General features: G+C 39.2%; 2 protein-coding genes across 5 annotated transcripts in view; one reads left to right on the forward strand and one right to left on the reverse strand.

Moving 5' to 3' along the window:
- The window catches only part of MAP3K15 (mitogen-activated protein kinase kinase kinase 15), a 153,395-nt gene that overhangs the window by 128,479 nt on the left and 5,089 nt on the right, over window positions 1–19,827 (forward strand). The window contains exons 23-29 of one of the 3 annotated variants that reach the window (XM_020989935.2): window positions 2,061–2,246; window positions 2,677–2,782; window positions 6,843–7,059; window positions 10,507–10,619; window positions 13,903–14,012; window positions 14,090–14,166; window positions 15,469–16,148. In XM_020989935.2, the coding sequence (XP_020845594.1) occupies window positions 2,061–2,246; window positions 2,677–2,782; window positions 6,843–7,059; window positions 10,507–10,619; window positions 13,903–14,012; window positions 14,090–14,166; window positions 15,469–15,547 (888 nt within the window). In that variant the 3' untranslated portion in view covers window positions 15,548–16,148. Of the gene's footprint in view, window positions 1–2,060; window positions 2,247–2,676; window positions 2,783–6,842; window positions 7,060–10,506; window positions 10,620–11,340; window positions 11,439–13,902; window positions 14,013–14,089; window positions 14,167–15,468; window positions 16,149–19,827 lie in introns of those variants that run through there. The other 2 variants (XR_002325190.2, XM_020989936.2) reach the window with 2 other exon arrangements.
- The window catches only part of PDHA1 (pyruvate dehydrogenase E1 subunit alpha 1), a 32,474-nt gene continuing 28,968 nt past the window's right edge, over window positions 16,322–19,827 (reverse strand). For both annotated transcript variants that reach the window (XM_020989938.2, XM_020989937.2), the window contains 2 exons: window positions 17,908–18,016; window positions 16,322–16,862 (listed from right to left, as the gene is read on the reverse strand). In XM_020989938.2, coding sequence (XP_020845597.1) covers window positions 16,698–16,862; window positions 17,908–18,016 — 274 coding nt within the window. In that variant the 3' untranslated portion in view covers window positions 16,322–16,697. The remainder of the gene's footprint in view (window positions 16,863–17,907; window positions 18,017–19,827) is intronic.

Here is a 19,827-nt window from a genome sequence, read left to right on the forward strand (position 1 = left end):
CAATTCAGCTCTACACTGTCCTCTTCTCTTCAATCCCTAACTCCTGATTACACCCAGCCAAGACTCAGCCTTTATCCTCATTCCTTCACATGTGCTGCTGAAGGTGCAGAAAATCATGCAACTGTTCTGACAGGGTCCAGTACAAATTTATGTCCTGCAACCTTAACCGGGCCCTCACAGCTGTTAGGCAATCCTGCTTTATCAACTCACTGTCCATAATAGCTCTTCCAGACCTTTACATCCCTCCTCAAACTTATGATGGCTTCCCCTCCCCCCACTCTCCTAGCTGAGAACCTGCCTCATATTTTATCTTTAAAAATTGAGGCCATTTGCTGTGCACTCCCTCTTTTCCACTCTTCCTCATCTATCCCTCAGATGTCTTCTGCCACTCTCTTCTCTTTTACCTCTATCTCACATGATAAAATGACCTTACTCCTTACCAAGGCTAATCCTTCTACCTGTTCAAGTGATCCCATTTCATTCCATCTTCTCGAAAAGACTACCCTTTCTTTTTTTCTCTTCTGTTGAGTTTTGTTTCCTCTTTCTGGTGGTTCCTCCTATTGGTTCTAATTCTTACTTAACAACATCACTAATGTGAAAATATGTTTAATAGGAATGTATATGTATAGCCTATATCAGATTGTGCGGCATCTTGGGGAGGGTGGTGGGGAAGAAGGGAGAAAAAAAATTTTAAACTCAAAAGCATATGAAGTGATTGTTGATAAATCAAAATAAATTAATAAAAAAAATTTAAAAAAAACATAGATCAGGTTAAAAGAAAAGATTGCCCTCTCTGTCAGCCCTACTCTTTCACTTATTTTCAATCTTTCCCCTCTCTGCTGGCTTATTTCCTACTGCCTACAAATGTGCCCATTTCTCCCCAACTTAAAAAAAACAAAACAAAACCCCCTTACTTGATCCTTCCATCCTCCCTAATTATTGTCCTGTGTCTCTTCTGCCCTTTGTGGCTAAATTCCTCTGCGAGGCTGTCTGCAATATGTGTTTCTTCCTTCTCTCCTTTCACTCTCTTCTTAACCTCTTGCCTTGGTTGCCAAATCCAATGGCCTTTTCTTAGTCCTCATTCTCCATGACCTCTCTGCAGCCTTTGACATTATCTCTCTCTCCTCCTTGATACTCTCTTCTTTCTAGGTTTTCAGGACTCCCCTCTTTTCTGGTTTTCCTTCTCCTCTCTGACTGCTCCTTCTCAGTCTCCTTTGCTGGATCCTCTTCCAGATCACACCTTCTTACCATAGGTGTCCCTCAGGATTCTGTCTTGGACCCTCTTCTCTTCGTTTGGTGCTCTTATAAGCGCCCATGGATTTAATCACCATTTCTGTGCTGATCATTCTCAAGTCTCCCTATCCTGGCCCAGACTCTCTGCTGACCTCCAGTCTCACAACTCCAATTGTCTTTCAGACATCTCAAACTGGATGTCCAGTAGACATCTTAAACCCAGTATATCCAAAACAAAACTCATTATCTTTCCCCCTGAACCATCCCCACCTCTTATCTTCCATACTACTGTAGAGGACAATGCCATACTCCTGCTCCCTTAGGTTCACATCCTAGGAATCATCTTAGACTCCTTGCCATCTCTCCCCCCACCCCACCCCCATCCAATCTGTTGCCAAGGCCTGTGGATTCACCTTTGCAACATCTCCCAAATATGCTCCCTTCTCTCCTCTGATACTGCCACCATTCTAGTGCAGACTTTGGGACATGAGTTTGACTCCTTGGGACTCTATATTACATTCTATAAGCTTAAGCATGATAAGATACATCAGAATGACTTCTTGTCCAGCATTAAATCAGAGATCTGCCTGCATTGGATTAGGCCTAAAGATTAAGCAGTTTGTAAAGGCTTGTCTCATTTTTATAATAAGATGTGGTCACAGATAGAATGATTTCTAATTGCAGATTTGTTTGTAGGCGTGCAAATTCATAGCTGCAGGAAAAAATAAACATTTTTGATTTTAGTCCAGGTTCTTTTTTAAGACTTGAAATGTTTTCCCTTTCTCTTTGGACGCGGTCATGCAGTTAATTCTGTTTTGTTTTGTCAGAGTTCTGAAGAGTTGCACCTTTCAGATGCCCACATCAAGCAGATAATTGGGATTTTGAGAGACTTCATACGCTCCCCTGAGCACAGAGTTATGGCATCTACTATCTCTAAGCTAAAAGTTGATCTAGATTTTGACAGCACTTCCATCAATCAGATTCATTTGGTGCTGTTTGGATTTCAGGATGCGGTAAGGCTTTTGTTTGAGCTCCACTATTGCTATAGAAATTTAGTGAGTTAGCCCAGTTAGCTAATAACTAGTGTCATGAAAATCTCAATGAGTTGCTTCCAGGACTCCCTGCCAGGGTAGCTATCTCTTCCTCTTTCTGTATTTTCCCAAACTCTTGAATTTCTCTGTGACTTGACTATGCCCAAGTACAAGAAGCATCCCCTTTTAATGTCTCTGCATAGTCTTATGGGCCATGAGTATGTAAGATTTATTAATCATTTGGAATGATGACCTCTGAAAAACTGTGGCAGCCAATGGGTCTTTCCTAATAAACTGTGTTTTGAAGGGAGGGAATGGAGAATCACGTAGTTATTACCCATTCACCCAACCCATATAATAGGCTGGCCTAAGGTTGTTTTAACCTGATTTTTTTTTCCAAAATTATTTTTAGGTGAGTAAAATCTTGCGGCATCATTTAATCAGACCCCATTGGATGTTTGCAATGGATAACATCATCCGTAGAGCAGTGCAGGCTGCTGTGACTATTCTCATTCCAGGTAAAGCCACACTCAAATAATTCAAGTCAGAGCTTCGGCCTGCCAGTGCAAACCTTGATAAAAGGTCAATCAATCAACATTTATTAAACGTGGCATCATGTGCCAGGCACTATGCTAAGAACTGGTGATACAAAGAGGGAAAAGACAGTCTCTGTCCTCAAGAAGCTTAAAATTGAATGGGGGAGCTGAAGGCCTCCCTAAAAGTTCTTACAATTTAAGAAGGTTCATTTTTTTCCTCTCTTTTTCCATCTTGGTTGCTTTTCTCTCCATACCCTGACCATGACTGTAGTTATTTATAAGATTGGATGAAGCTCAACAAACATTTGTTAAACTTCTGCTTGTGGCTCCTTGAGGGACTGCTTTTACTACTTTTTGTATCCCCAAGTGCTTAGCACAGTGCCTGGCAACATGTTTATTGATTGATTGCCAGGCAAAAGGTGGTGTGGAAAAGTGCACAACTTCAGAGTCAGGAAGATTCGAGTTTAAATCCTGTCACCCACACTCATACAGGTGACACTTTCCCCATACAGATCACTTGACTCTCAGTGCTCAAGGCAATTTTCTAGGACTATAAATTAAAAAAAAAAGGGCTGGTCTGCATCAATAGAGGAAAATTTTCACTTGTATAGGGACCTTTCTGAACAGATAAAATTACAGATCTGATTAAAAAAAAAGTTAGGGGCTGCTGATATAAAGATGGGAAAACAATGACCTAGTCTCTGGCATTTATGAGCTGGCAGTCTCATATGGGAGAATAAGACAGGTACAAAAATGACTCCTCCTGCTCCTTAATGCAAGCATACGCTAAGGAAAAGTCCTCACTCAGTCCTTTGCTCTTTCATTTGACAATTTCATTAGCTTCCTTACTTTCAGCTTTCACCCAGTGATTCCTTAACCCAATTTATTACCCCTAACCTTTTCTCCAGTTTGATTTTCCATTTCTAACTAACTGTTGTTGGATATCACCACTTCAGTGTCCCGCCAGCACCTAAAACTCTGTGTCTAAAACTAAACTCATCATCATGAAGTTTATATAAAGAATTAGAAAGTAGGGAACAGCTAGGTGGCTCAGTGAATACAGCACTGGCCCTGGAGTGAGGAGGAGCTGAGTTCAAATCTGGCCTCAGTTACATAACACTCACTAGCTGTGTGATTCTGGGCAAGTTACTTAATCCAATAATCTCACCAAAAATATTTAATTAATTAATTTTTAAAATAATACAAAAGAATTAGAAAGCATTATATAAATGAAAGGTGGGAACAGTCATGTTAAATAACACTTCACCTTCTGGAAGTTTTGTGATTTTAAAAAGAAGCATGAATACAATAAACAAAAACTCTCCCTCTCTCCATCCTTTCTTAAACTCTCTGGATCATTCTTATAACTGATACAGGTTGAGTTCCTACAGGGTAGCTGCTATTTTGAGTTCTTGGGATAACTCTGTGGAGTTATACTTCTAGTACAAGGGCCTATAAGCCCCTACTGGGTGTTTCCCATTATCAGTCATACTAGTAGACACAATCAGCATAGTAAATATATTTATTAAAATGGCATAGGATCATTTGTTACAAAACACATCTTCCACAAACCTAGGGCACATTATCCTATAAATACGGTATCTGTGGAAAGGATGGGCACAAACCTAAAGTACAATAATAGTAAAGCACTCTATTCCATCACCTCCAGTAGCTCCTTATCACAGTACTTCAGGATCAAATATAAAATTCGGTTTGGTGTTCAAAGCTTTTCACAGCCTATTCCCTCCCCAACCTCTCCAGTCTTCTAGTCCTAGCTAAAATCCCACTTTCCGTAGAAAAGCCTTTCCTGATCTCTCTTAATTCTAGTGCTTTTCCTCTGTTGATTATCTCCGATTTATACTGGATATGGCATGTTTGTACATAGTTGTTTTCATGGTGTCTCAGACTGTGAGCTCCTTGAGAACAGGAACTTTTTTTTTGCCTGTCATTTAGCACAGTAACTGGACACATAGTAGATACTTAATAAATACCTACTTAATAAATTTTTGACTGACTAGAAAAGGAGAGTTGGGTACCAATACCCTTAATTTCATAGTTAGAGAAATGAAAGTCAGGGACCACAACTGCTGTTTCTCTCACGTCCCTTTTATGTTGATAATCATGGACCAAAGAAAAGAGTACTGGGTTGGCTGTGGCATCAGAGGAGCTGGGTTCTGTTCCTTTTCAGTTGTGTCTTTGGGCATGTCATTTTCTCTTCTGGGACTTCAATTTCCTTATCTTTAATATAAGGAGGTTGGATCAGATGATCCCTAAGGAATTCCACTTGGATCTAAATGATTCCATTCAGGAAATGCCAGCCATTGTTTTTGAATGTTTAGTGATGCCTTTTATTTTTTACACTAGACTCATTTTCCTGATAAATCTCTCCCACAAATGAACTCTCCTTTGTAACAAAGCAAAATAGTTAATACCAGCTGACAAAATAATGATGGATGACTGTGTATGCAACACTGTTCATGCCTCTCTTGTAAGGAGGGAAGTGTGTTTCATCAGGACTGGTCAAGAATCCTTAATGATTGTCAATATGAACAAATGAACCTTGTCTTTGTATTCTTACATGTGATGGTTTATACAGATCTCTTATCAGAATTTTTCTTTGGAAGCATCTACTTTTGAAATGTTAGTGTGAGATTGGCAACTAAAGTCGAACTTTGAAGTCAGCCTCATTAATCTGTGGTGATGGGGGTTGGGGGTGGGGAGGAGAGATTAGTTGGTTGACATGATCCCCTCCTCATCTGTTTAGTCCATACTCCTTGCCGAAGTGGCTAATCCCTTTGCTCCTACTCGGAATGCACTGCAGACGGCTCATTTAGAACTCATTAGCTATTTCAGCCTTTCAAACTCATACACCTTAATGCCTTCCCCAAAGAGTATGTGAGTTAGACTTTTATAGACAGCTTGGAGAAGAGGCTCGGCTTCTCTTAGTATTCTCTGCCAGACTGAGAGGTCCCCAGCATGGAGTGTCAAGGGAGAGAAGGATTTGGGGATCAGGTTGGAAGAATTTTATAATGGGTTGATCTAAGTCAGGTCCTGAAGCCTTCTTTCACTATTTGAGGTTTTATGAATTCCTCGAACTTACTTTCCAATGGAAATCCAAAAACTCACAGTCAATATCATTATATAACAAATTGATTAATGCTATTTTAATGCTATTTTATCACTACCGTTGCCCACCGCTCCCCCATGCTAGTGTGAATAATTTAAGTTATACTTGGTTCAATCAGTGGAATGATGATTCCTCTTCCTTAATTAAAATGTAAAGGACATACTTTTACTAGGGGCCTGTTCCAGTGACTCACCCACTGTGTCTTGGAGGTGACTGTTGGGTTGACAAGTCTAAGGAATAGTCTACCAACCTGGCAAACTTTCAAGTTTGGGCCTTGGGGTGATCTATATGTTTTTTGTCAGTTAAAATTGAGTGGGGGGTGCGCTAGGGTTGAGGGAGGTGGGGGGATTATCACTAGGTTGGCTTCAGAGTGACAGCAGGTTGCCACAGCAACCATCTACTAAGACACAGGGAGGGTTGCAACTTGCATTGGTGGAGGGAGTCCACACTAACAGAATCACTCTTTAGGTACTGAAGGATATCTGCCATATGTCACATATGCTCATCTCCTTTCTGGCTAAGTGGTCCATATAGAACTTTAGTGTATAGTGTGATGGGGCCAGATTCAGGAGGTCTTAATATCCAATACGATGACAGTGACAATGAGGATAATAACAACTCCTATGTATGCCGTACGTTAAGGTTTGGAAAAAGTGCTCTATTATTGGAGCCTCACAACAGTCTTGTAAGGTACGTACTATTATTATTATCCCCATTTTATGCACAGAAAAACTGAGGCCCAGAAAGATTAAGTGACTTGACCAGCATCACACATCTCATGTCTGAGGCAGGTCTTCTGATTCTCAAGCCCAGGGCTCTGTCACCCCACTGCTATCCTAGCAGCAGCAGTCTCTTGCCTCATTCACATTTCCTGCCAAGCATCATGTGGTCCTTTTTTTCCTTTGGTCTGGCCAGAGCTTCGAGCCCACTTTGAGCCAGCCTCTGAAATGGAAGGAGTAGATAAGGATGCAGATGAGGTAGAAGAGGATTGCCAGCCTGGAGATCCAAATGGAAATGAAGAATCCATTGTAGCTTCTGGAGTGAGTCGGGCTGGCTCTGTATTAACTCTGGAATCTCAACAGCATCACAAACTTAACCTTCAGCTGAGCAAGCTTAGACAAGAAACCAACAGGTAATGAACATCACCTGTGGCCAGGAGAAACCAATGGGAAAATGCTGCCATGACCCCAGGGGGAGAATTGGCTGAACCAACATGGACATAATAGATTACAGTGTTGACAGGGGTGAGGGGACAGGGCTGAATTTTTTTGGGGGGGGATGTCTGTGACAGTGCGGGTGGGAGGCCATTGGGAAATTAAAGGGATATAAAAAAGGAGGAAACAATAAAATGCTTATTTTTTAAAAGGATAGGCCCTCTAGGTCTGATTTATTTATTTGCAAACCCATAGGATAAGATAGGGACTGGACACTGCTTTCATTATTATAAGAAATTTGAGTACAGTCCTTTGGAAGGAGCACTTGGCTCTGAGGTCAGAGGACCTATTCAGTGACTCATCTATTATGTCTTGGAAGCGAGATTCAAATCCTCTTGGAAGAGGTTCAATCCCACTCTTGATGCTTACTGTCTGTGTGGTTTTGCACAAGTTACTTCACCTCATTTCCTTCAGGAGAGGGTTGGACTAAGGTTCCTTCTGGCTTTATGATCCTATGTACCAATGCAGGTTACCACCTTTGCAATGTATAGTCTTAGAGCAGGGGTTCTTAGTTTAGGGTCCATGAACTTGTTTTTAAAAATATTTTGATAACTGTTTTAGCATTGGTTTTCTTTGTAATTCTACGTATTTTACTTTATCCACTTAAAAACGTGATTCTGAGAAGAGGTCATAGGTTTCATTGGACTGCTAAGGGGGTGAGGAGTGGTCTATGACACACAAGTTAAGAACCCCTGTTTAGAGAGTTGATTAGGGCAGGGAGAGGTTCTGTGACTTGTCTAGGGTCACAGAGTTCGCTGTATAAACGACAGGGTTTGAACCTGGATAATTCTGGCTCCAATTTCAGCTTTCCAGGCATTATCACTACAGTCTCTCTCATCATTAGCTTATGAATTCCTTGAGAATAGGGCTTTTGTCTTATCTTTGTATCTTCAGTGCCTAGCATAGTGCATTACTAAAAATAGGAGCTTAATAAACACTTGCCTGAATTTCTTGGATTCCTCCAAGTACCCATTATATCCTCCACGCACAAATCCCCCCCAAAAAAAAGGCCTTACGTGTTTTTGGAGCCATCGAGGTGGGCATTCCATGTCTTTTTATTAGCAGGTAGTTGCATATTAACATTGTGTTATTGTTGTTCAGTCATTTCAGTTGTGTCCAACTCTGAATGACCTTATTTGGGTCCTGATTCTAAGTCTAGTTATATCTGATTAAAAGTTATGTAGACCCAATGAGAACACCATTTAATTGAGAATACCATTTATCAGCTTGGCAGGTCACCAGTGGAATGTCCCAGGTATCTGTGTTGGATCTTGGGCTGTTGAACACTTTATCAATGTCTTGGATAAAAGCATCATAGACTTACCAGATTTATAGATGATACAAAATTGGGATGGACAGGTTGTAACATACTGGTTGGCTGGAGTCAGGGTGATATAAAAAGGTCTTGACAGACTAGAACATTGGGCTGGATCTATTAAGATGAAGTAGGGATAAATGTAAAGTTTTAGTCTTGGGCACACACAAAAAAACAACTTCACAAGTATAGGATGGAGGGAGATAGAGGAGTTTGCCTGAAAAAGATATGGGGGTTTTATGAGTCAGCAATGTGGATATGTCAGCCCGAAAAGCTCGTGTGATCTTGGCTTGCATTAAGACAAGCATCGCTTCAAGAATAAGGAGGTATAGTCCCTTTGTACTCAGACCACGTGAAGATTGTGTTCACTTTAGGGAGCCACAGACATGGCTAAGCTAGAGTATGTAGGGAATGGCAGCCAGGAATGTGAAGGGCTTTGAATTTGTGTCATACAAGGATCATTTGAAGGAGTTGGGAATGTTTAGCATGGAGATGCCTTGGGAGGATGTGAGAGAAAACCTTCAAGTTTGTCTGGTGGAAGAGGTTTGTTCTGATGGTCTCAAGAGGGCAGGAGAAGGAGCATTGGGTGGAAGTTGTGAGGCCAGTTTTCCCAGGAAAATCTTACAAATGTCTAAAAATGGAATGCAATGCCTGAGGTGACTGGGTTCCCACTCCGTGGAGATCTTCCAGCAGAGATGAGATGACCCCATGTTATATGTTACGGTTAGGAAGCCTTTATGGGATGGGTTGAACTTGATGGCCCTAAAGTGTGAAATTGTGTGACTCAGTCTGATGGAGAAGCAGAGGAAGAGCATCGGACCTACTCTATGGATTGCTGTTTACATGCTTGTTTTCCTCATAGGAACTGAACCACTTCTGAATATGTCAGGCTTCACCAGATTTTCACACTTGGGAAAGGTCTTTTTGCTCAGTTTGTTGGAGTGAAATCATAATGGCTTTATTTTGTATTATGGACATTCCCCTATCACAATGGGTGGACTCCCTGTGGCAAACTTCTGGGAGGGTACTGTCAAGAGATACATTAGATGAGCAGGCATGGATGGGTTGTGATGTTTGTTATTGAAGGGAACATATAGGGTGATAAAATCACAAAGCTATCGAATATAGCTATGACTAAAAAGTATCATGGATATAATGGCTGGAGTGCTGCGCTTGGAATCAGGGAGACTTGAATTCAGATCTCACCTTGGACACTAACTCTGTGACCATGGTCAAGTAGATAGGTTATGCAGAACTGCTTTGGTGGTAGGAGTTCCACACGAGGTATTCCAAACCAGTAAAATCTCAGGTGCTTGGTATATTAGTAAAGGGTCACAGAATCACTGATCTAAAAGTGGAAGGGACCTTTGGGCCAACTAGTGCGACTCCTTCATTTTACAGATAAGGAAACTGAGGCCTACAGAGGGAAAGTGACTCATCCAGTTACAAATGTAGTAAGTGGCAGAGTTGTGATTTGGGTCCAGGTGTTTTGCCTTTTTATCCAAATCTGTGCTTTTAATTGTTCCACAGTCTGTTCAACCTAAGGTGGTTAACTGGTTCCATGAAAATTTGACTTTAGGACAGATAACATTATGAGTATGTTAATCCCTTAGCAGCTGAAAGACAAACAAGTATAAACAGTCATTGATGGGACTTAGGGACAATTCTGGGGTGAAGGCCATCCTAGGCTGGTTTTTCTGAGGTTTGAGGCCTTAAGACATCGTAGCAGGGTATAGAGCATGATGGCAGTTACACTGTTATCTTAAGAAGGTTATTATAAGATGACAAACAGTTGTTGGAGCAACATGGAACTAGATATACCTGTATTCTTAAGTTTAGTGGAAGAATGGTTATTCAAGGAACATGGAAAAGAAAAGAATAGAGAAATGGGTTCTTTTAGGGTCAAAATGCAGGTTTCAATTGCCTTCTTATTTTGTCCACTATTACTGTTAAGCCAGTGTATATTTTTCTCTACATGAAGGAAAGTCTATATGTTATTCTACTTTCTCTTATTGGCTATTGACTTTTTATTTTTATGTTTTTAAAATAGGCTTCTGGAACACTTGGTTCAAAAAGAGAGAGAATACCAGAATTTCTTACGGCAGGCTCTTGAGCAGAAAACTCAAGAACTGTACCTTCTTCAGTTACGGTCCAAAAGTACTGGTGAGATAATTTTCTACTTGCAGAGACTTGAGTATACGCTAAAGTGATGCATATTATGGAATGCCTGGGGACTCAGTGCACACAGCTGGAGGGGGAAGAGTTGTAGGGAGCTTTGATCTTTTCCTTTTTTTTAAAGTATTCTCAAAAGTTTTCTTTAACAATCCATCCCTGATTAGGAGGAATTATGTCAAGTTCATTGGCCTATTATTTGAAATATGTACTTCATTCTCCCTTTTGAAAAATGGAGAAATCAGGTGACCAACTCATTGAAGAGAGGTCCCCTCCTGCCACCTCTTCACTGCCATCTTTTCAGCATTTTCAACCTGTACTTTCTCATTTGAAGGTTATTAAGAGTGAAAACAGGAGTTGATGACCTCTACCTTCCTGCTCTTCTGTCAGCCACTTACCTCCTTCTCATCAGTCCACTCAGGGATCCCATCCCTTTCTTGACAATCCTCTTATTAACAACCATAGCTACAAAAGGCCTTTTATTTATTTATAATTTACAATTTATCTCAAATCTCCACTGTTCTTAGGGACTTGCCTAGCTTCCATTACTTGTAAATACTTGTCCTCAATTACCCTTGTTCCCTTCTCTCACACATGCCCTCTTAACTTGGGCACTTGTTAATTAGAGTGACTGTAATATTAATATTATTAATAGGTTAATACGCAGTCACACTGGCTTCTTTTCTGAACATGGGCTTTGTAATGACTATAGATATGTTGGAGCTTCCCAGGACACTGGAATAAAACAACAACCAGCCAATCAGAAGGACTTCTGAAGCCCAGGGCTGCCTGACATACCGATGATCTTTTGTGAGTGAACTCTTATCAAATTTGGAGATGCCTGTAGCTGCCAGAAACCACAGAAAAAGCCTTGACTAACTCAAGGGCAACTTTGAGCAGCAGCTACAGACTCAAGACTTTGTTTAGGACTTTCTAAGCAACCTGCTCCCTGACTTACTGTGTCTATAGGCATCTGTTCCTTTAAACCCCACTCTCTGCCCAAAAGCCTCTAGAAACTATATTATCTCACCCTCTTCCCACTCCCTTTTGAGAAGCTGATTTAACTCCCTCTCTGCTGCTTTGCAAGTTCTTCTCAGATAATAAATGCATTTGTGGTCTGTGATTGGACTGTTTCATTTAGGGTCCCTTTCTGGGCCTGTGATCTTCCTTTAACATTTTAGATACTATGGTTATCCCTTCCACATCATGGGGGCTGGGGCATGGCCCTGCCCATGATCTGGAAAATCCCCATACAATTTTTTGTCCCTCCCTTCATACCAGAGAAGTCCGAATTTTTCCTTTTGCTTTTATGGGGTGTTTACATTCTCTCATTGTAAAATCCGGATTAAGTATTTGGTCATAGGCTCTCTGTGTCATCTGCAGTTTCCACAAAACTCACCCAAAATTCCCATTTAATTTTTTATGCTGACCCACAATATATTGAAGCTGCAATGGGGAAAATCACAATGTGGAAGGGATAACTGTATTCTCTTCTTCTTCACTGGAATTAGTTATTCTATTCAATAAGCACTTATCAAGTACCTGTTATTTATGAGGCCCAATGCTAGAAGCTGAAGATGCAAAGTCAAAATAAACCAAACAACCCAATCCTTCCTCGAGGACATTATATTCTACTAGGGGTTATGTGTCTGTGAAGAGTGTGTGTGTGTGTGTGTGTGTGTGTGTGTGTGTGTGTGTGTGTATACATATAATACATATGTATACATGTAAGTGTATATGGGAAAATTAAATTTAAAAAATATACAATTTCCAGGGAGGTCATATGTTTGATAAAAGTAATAATAATGATAGCTGTATTTACATAATGCCTTAAGGTTTGTAAAGTGCTTTATAAATGAGCTATTATTATCATCCCCATTTTACAGATGTCGAATATGAAGGACATTTTGTTAACAATAGAATGGGGGATTGAGAGGGCACAATGTATAAAGAGCGTATTTATTTATATGTTGTCTCCCCTGGTGGAATGTAAGGGAAGGAACCATGTTTGCCTTTTGTGCCCAGTGCTTACTTAGTTCAGGGCCTGGCATTTAATAAATGCTATATAAGTGTTTGTTGATTGCTTGACAGTGTGGAGTGGGATAGAGACACAGAAACTATGAAGAAATGGGACATAATGGCCAGGGAAGGGGACTTCTGACTTATGCTCCTTAGAGAATACATAATATTTAATTGGTGATCAATCCCTGAGCAAGAAGTGAAAATTAGGGGGAAGCAGAGGCAAGCCTGTGGTTCTGTCTAGTGGTCAAACTGTTGGGGTCATGAGGTCAGTTCTATGCTAGAGCTCTCTCCATTGTGGATCACATTTGTCAGGTCTTTGGTCCTGGACTGAAGGCTGGCATATAGGGAGAAGGGTGACAGGACAGATGTCGGGTCTGTGGTCCTCCCTGGTGGTTAACACAGGGACAGTGGAGACCCAAGGCCTGACTAGTTACAGAAGGTAGGTCTGAAATACTCATTGTCTAATTACCACTCAGGTCACAGTCTACTCCAGGGCTCATTCTACTGTTGAATTAGCTCCTCCAGAGATATGAACTGCTCTGCTTTGGGCATCCACAAGATCCTCTGCCTCATTAAGTGTCAATTTCATTTTCTTTGTCTTGCAATATTTATTCATAGATGTCTGGACTCTTTTACCCAATCTGGAACACTGCTGGTTTATTTGCTTATGTTGATGTTTGAGTTTTTGTCCTCTTGAATTTCTGGTCATTTTAGTCTTTTTTCCCCCGTAGTCCTGTACTGCTTCCTTTCCCAGGGGGGCTGGACTTCAAAGCCATCTGTCTCTTCTCACACCAGCCTTAGTCTTTGCCCTAAGTGACTTCTGAGGGGACAGAACTGGCCCAAGCTAGGTGCTGGGCTCTCTCCTTCAGGCTTAGTAGAGTGCCACACAGCTGTATACATACACCTGTCTTGCCCGAGCTTCCTCGTTTCTCAGGTATCTGGCTGCACTTTTTTGTGGCACAGAGTGCTGCTAAGTTGCCACTGCTATCTAAACTTCTTGGGCATCTAGCATTTGTCTAAGTAGTCAATACTAATGTTTTTTGAATTCAGGTCCTCTGATTGCCAGGGTCAGTGGTCGTTTCATTATACTACATTGCAAATGATGAGCTGAACTGCCATTTAGCTTTTGTGACTACTATGGCAGACAAATCCTATAGCTTTAATTAGTTTCCATTTTATATCTACATTCTGCTATGGCCTCTTTTCTACAAAGTTCCACTTTATATAAAATTCATTTTTAATTCTGTTACAGATAATCTGGTTATTCCAATACGACCTCTTGAATCACAGGTACAAAGGGCAGACAGTGAGCTCACAGACTGGTTGAAACTTCAAGGAGCTGATACTAATACAATTGGAAAGGTAAAATAACCACAAAATTATGGAAATTTCTAGCTTTAAAAGCTGATTGCCTCTCATATATTTGGCTTTTCTTTCAGATTGTTGAAGAGGGTTACACACTTTACGACATTCTTAATGATATCACTAAAGAAGACCTACGATATCTCGGACTTCGGTAAGAACTTCCTCAGACCAAAGCTGGAAGAAAACCAGTTAGTCTAGAAAGGTCAAAACTAAGGCTAATATATATAAATTAGAGTGAGGAATAGTGTTTAACAGGGATGGGAAACCTGTGGCCTTGAGGCCATATGTGGCCCTCTAGGTCCTCAAGTCCAGCCCCTTTGACTGAATCCTTTTATGGGGATTTGTTCTGTGAAGTTTGGATTCATAAGGACCCTGTTTGCTTGGACTCAGGCCAACTTTGCTGTAGGCAGTAGTAGGAGGCCCTGACCTAGGGTGGTGGCTGTGAGAATAGACAGAAACAAGATCTGGCAACTGACTGGATAGATGGGGTGAGTTACAAGTCCAGGATGGCTACAAGGTTGTGAAGTAACTAGAAATATGATGGTACCCTTGATACTAATGGGGTAGTTCAGAAGAGGGGTGAATCTTGGTTGGAAAGACAATGGATTCCATTTGTACAGGTTGAGTTTGAGATACCTACAGGACATCCAGTTCAAAAAGTCTACTAGGCAGTTAATGTGGAACTGGGGCACCAGAGATTATGGCTGAATCTATCAATATGGGAATCATCTGCAAATAGATAATGACAACAGATGAGGAAGAAGATTTCAAACAGTTGGTTTTCATAAAGCCATCAAGCCTTAGAGTTCCCTGGATCCTTGAGGCTCCCTTTTAAAAACCATGCTACTGGGTGGGGGATGGTAAGGAATAACTTTCTTTTCATTGCTAAGACTAAGTACTTGTAACATATCTTTTTACTTTGTGAAGCTATAATTCTCATCTCTACCAATGGCTCAGCTTAGAAATTTAGGATCTTAAAAGAAAAATCCTAGTCCAATCATCACCAAATACATCCATCTTCTTTAGGGATAGGGGGAGAACAGGTAGAAGGACACAAATAGGCATTTAAAATAAAAGGCAGTAATACTTTCCCTGCGTAATCTTCCACTAGTCCCTCCCCTGTATGTAGGAGGAGGGGTAGAACTGGCTGGGGGAGGGAAAGATATATCATTAAAAATAAATCTATTTCTCACAGCTGAGTCAAGGCAAATTGATACACTACCAGAGTATGTGTTCTTTAGATGATCAATCACTTATACTAAGTGTGAACATGTTAACCAATGTTAAAATTTAAAAATTGGGGATCATGTTTTACAACATAACACTATGCTGAGGGTCCCACCCTCAGGAGTTTTCAAAAGCTAAGAAGAATGACCTTTAGAACAGTACATATTTGTCCATCTGCTTCAAAATAACTTCTTAATGGGAACTTTTTTTTTTTTAATCCTCATAGTGGTGGTCTTCTCTGCAGAATCTGGAACACAGTCTCAAAGCACAGACAGCAAGCTTGTGAACCCTCACAAATCAAATAGCAGGTTTAATTACAGTAAAAAACAAAACAAAACAATAATAAATAACTGTGGAAATGTTAAAACATTCCACATCTTTCTTTGTTAAACTTCTTGTAAATATGTGTACAAATTCTACTTTTGTGCAATACTGTTCAATTGTTTACTGTTCAATTAACAATTTAGGAATTTAATTCTAAACAGATAATTATTTTACAAAAATGGATGTCATTTAGAACATATGTAATAATGATACATTTATGAAAACTGAAATAAATACGTAGACACAACATATATAAAAATTGTATCCTAAAGGAATCTTGGTTTAGATATGCCAGTGTATCCTGACTTTTTTAAAGAACAATTTTAATTTACTAATTGAAATATATACATTTGCATTTTATAGCACTTGCTGGGAGAGTGAAAGAGAAGGTATTCTTATAATAAAATAACCATTAATTGTTAGTACTGTAGTTTTACAAAGATAGGCTTATTAGCATATAATTAGCAAAGGAATAGTTCCTATTATACTTAAAAACCTGAAATTTAAATGTAAATATATAATTTTCAAGAGAAAAACCATCTTTGTGTTTATATATAAAAGAAAGTAAATTATTTGATTTTTTTCCCCACTTGTTATTTTTAAAAGCATGATTTATTTGGGAATGAAATTCAACACTTCATCCTTCCAAAAAATGAAAATAAAGGTAGATGCAATTGTTCTAATAAAATCAGTCATGATTTCTAATCTCCATCTTTAAAAAAAGGCTTAAACTGTAGAATAACCACACAAACTAATTAACTGGTTCTGTTCCTTTAATAGAACAATTAACATAATATACAAACATAGCATGGATGTAACTAGTTACCTTTGAATTTAAGGTAATGAATTTAGCATCTTTTTTTTTTTTGGTGAGGCAACAGGGGTTAAGTGACTTGCCCAGAGTCACACAGCTAGTATCATGTGTCTGAGGCCAGATTTGAACTCAGGGCCTACTGACTCCAGGGCCAGTGCTCTATCCCCTGTACCACCTAGCTGCCCCGAATTTGATATCTTCTAATGACAATTCAAAATGTTTGTTTGTGGAGGTTCATCCCTAACACTTAGTTTCTTAGAGTTGACAAGATAAAGTTCCATTAAAGACCTTATATAAGTTTCAACACATACTTCCTTTTAGCTGACAGATTTGTACTTGATCCACTGATTTGCACCTCGAACTTCAAAAGGTGGCTCTCGGCTGTAGATGTGATAGCCCAATTCTTCCAAAGGTGGCTCTGGATCAGCTGTAGCAAACTGGGCGGCATCTTCAATCTCTTTCCTTACTTCAACATCAATTTCCTTTTAAATTTAAGAGGATTTGAACACTTGATTAAATCAATAGTCATTGAGCATTTACTATGTACGGAGTGCTATCAGTTGCTTGTTGATTAAGCAGCAGAGGTTATTTGGCCTACTGCATTCCTTAAAAAAAAAAAAAAACTCTGGGCCCTCTGGAAATCTACTTTAACGGTTTTTTTTGAGTCACTTAAAAAAAAATTACACATCTTAAACTTAGTTTATTGTAAATTTGTGGGGGTTTTTCTGGACTGAAATTCTGATGACAAAATACTGTGTCATGTAACTGTACAGTATCATATTGTAAACAAGTCATGGCACACACATATTCCTGCCGATGCATGCTGGACTTCCTGACAATGCAATACCCCTCTCCTGTCAACACCTGCTTGTTAAGCCTTCAGCACTGATTGGTTATAACTTGCACTTTGTGTTTATTTGGAAGACAGGAGATGTATTGCTGCTTTGGGAACCTATGAGTCAGAAGGGATGGTGTACTTATTCTGTACCATTGGTACTGTAGAAATACCAATGGTATTTCTACAAATTAAAAATAAAAAAGCTAATAAGCTCATACTAAGAACTAGATGCAAGAAGATTTTTCAGTTAGATTTTATCTGTCAAACCATTTTTGAAAACGGTCAGTTGTTCACTTTTCCAAAGAGACTTTGGAAGCAGACTGTATTAATGCTAGTTCAATGGCACACTGTTTATTTATAGCCTCAGTCAACTGAAATATTCTTGTGATTTTATGTAAGAATCTAAGATGCTGAACATTTGCTCTATCACCAAGGTTTTCTTACTATTAAGTTCTACTGTCATTTAAGCATTAGCAAGAGCGTAAATGGAAGGTTTCACGGTTTCAAAAAGGAAAAAAAAAAAAGAAAAATGGTTAGTTTTCTGATTTCTTTTAGGCCTGATGAAGTTCTTTTCCAGGATTTAGGCAACCTCAAACCTCTTTTTTCCCCTCTTAAGCATTCACACTCAGGAACAAAGAAAGGCAAAATCACTCAAACAGTAACGACAGACTACTGTAACATGATCTTACCTTTAATTCTTCAACACTGGCAAGGTTGTTGTTCACCATTCTATCTTTGAGAAGCATGATAGGGTCACTCTTACTCCTCACTTCCTGAATTTCTTCCCGAGTACGATAACTATATTGTAAAACAAAGATTATTTTTATAAAGAGAAAAAAAATACCCTCTTCCAGGGTAGGAGGTGATAGCTTTGTAAAATACAATTCACATATGTTTGATAAATATATTAGGACAAAAAAATTCTGAGAAATACTGCTGTCTTCTATAAAAATAGATGGCATTATAATTCAAATGCTGACTACATTTTCATTTGTCAGAAAAATCAATAACTCAAGGAAAGAGAACCTGACCTAAACATTTGATAAGCACTATCCTTACTACTGAGGAAAGAATAAAAATTACTACCCCCATCACCACACGTATTCTGATAATTATCTTGGTTTTTCCCAGTCATTTCCATCTGAGGGCTGTGCTTCTGAATTTATGGGTCTAGGAGGAGCGTTAGAGGTACTCAAGTGGAGTATAAAAATAGTGGCCAAAGAATGTAGTTGTGCAGTTGGATGAACAACCAACTCACTGAAATGGTCCATTATACATGTATCTTATAATAGCAGAGAAATAAGTACCTATTACTGTGCCTCTGAGGGCACACAGGACCCCCAAATAGGGAAAAATGCATTTTTTTCTTCCCTGAAACCTGCAAAAACTGTTCTCAGCAACAATCAGGAGTACAGAGAGGTATTAATTTAGCCCTTAGTCTCAAGGGGATCACAATCTAAAAGGAGGAGGTATAGGAGTGAGGGGAACATGTATGCAATAACTATGATAACAGAGTGAGTGAAGGGTGAACTACTGTGAGAAATCTGAGGAAAGGCCATTTGCACCAGTGTGGTAGAGAAGCCTTGAAAGGATTTCAACTGATTAAGACTGTGTGAGTAGGGGAGTTTATTCCAGAGATAACCTGATCAAGGCTGGTGGGGGACAAAGTTTAGTTTGACTGGATATTTGATCTGAGGGAGCAGTATGGGATAAGACTGGAAAAAGAAGCTGCAATAAGATTGTGAAGGGATTTGAATGCCAAGATTAGGAATTTACTGAAAGGCAATGAGGAACCACCACAGATTTTTGAGTAGGGAAGTGATTTTTACACAACAACAATGTACAAAACCCTAGAAACAGAATAAAGTATTGCTACTCTCTTCTTCCTGTTTAACTCACTGTCCCATTTGCATAGATGATTAACCACCCAATCCATCCATCCATTTACTAACGGACTAACCCTCAGTAGTTGTTCACTTAACTGCACAATATCTGGACAACTGGTATTCTTTATTTACTTTTTTTCCCCCAGTAGAGTCAAACACTTTTTGAATGATCATAGATCTAATTTAGGAGACTTTGAAACATTCCAGCATGTGCTGGGTGAACCTCCTATGGAGAATGAAATCAGAGATTCAATTTTTAAAAAATACACATAAAATTCTCTTAAAGATCATTTTCTTTCTCAGACTTTGCTAAAAGTTAAGAACTCCACAAGGAAATGTTTTTTAAATTATTTATATATATATATATACATATATATATATATATATATATATATATATATATATATATATATATATATATATATATATATGAAACTTTTATAGCACTGGTATCTTATTGCAACTAAATTAGTTTAATAGTCTATTTTTTTCAGCCTTAACTATTGTATTTGCTAATATCAGATACCTAAGATATAACTTAGCTGACCAATTCAACTTGGGGGGGGGCAGGAGGAGAAGACTTCACAAAGGATTATCTGGTACTGTAGATCAGAAAACCCAACTGTTTGAACTTTCACTTTTCAATGTGATGACATAAACCCTACATAGGGATATAAAACCTAAAGAACTCTTCTCAAATTCTATTTTAAATGTAATTAGAGG

This window comes from Phascolarctos cinereus, unplaced genomic scaffold (assembly GCF_003287225.1).
Source record: "Phascolarctos cinereus isolate Bilbo 61053 unplaced genomic scaffold, phaCin_HiC Scaffold_726;HRSCAF=1367, whole genome shotgun sequence".
NCBI lineage: Eukaryota > Metazoa > Chordata > Mammalia > Diprotodontia > Phascolarctidae > Phascolarctos > Phascolarctos cinereus.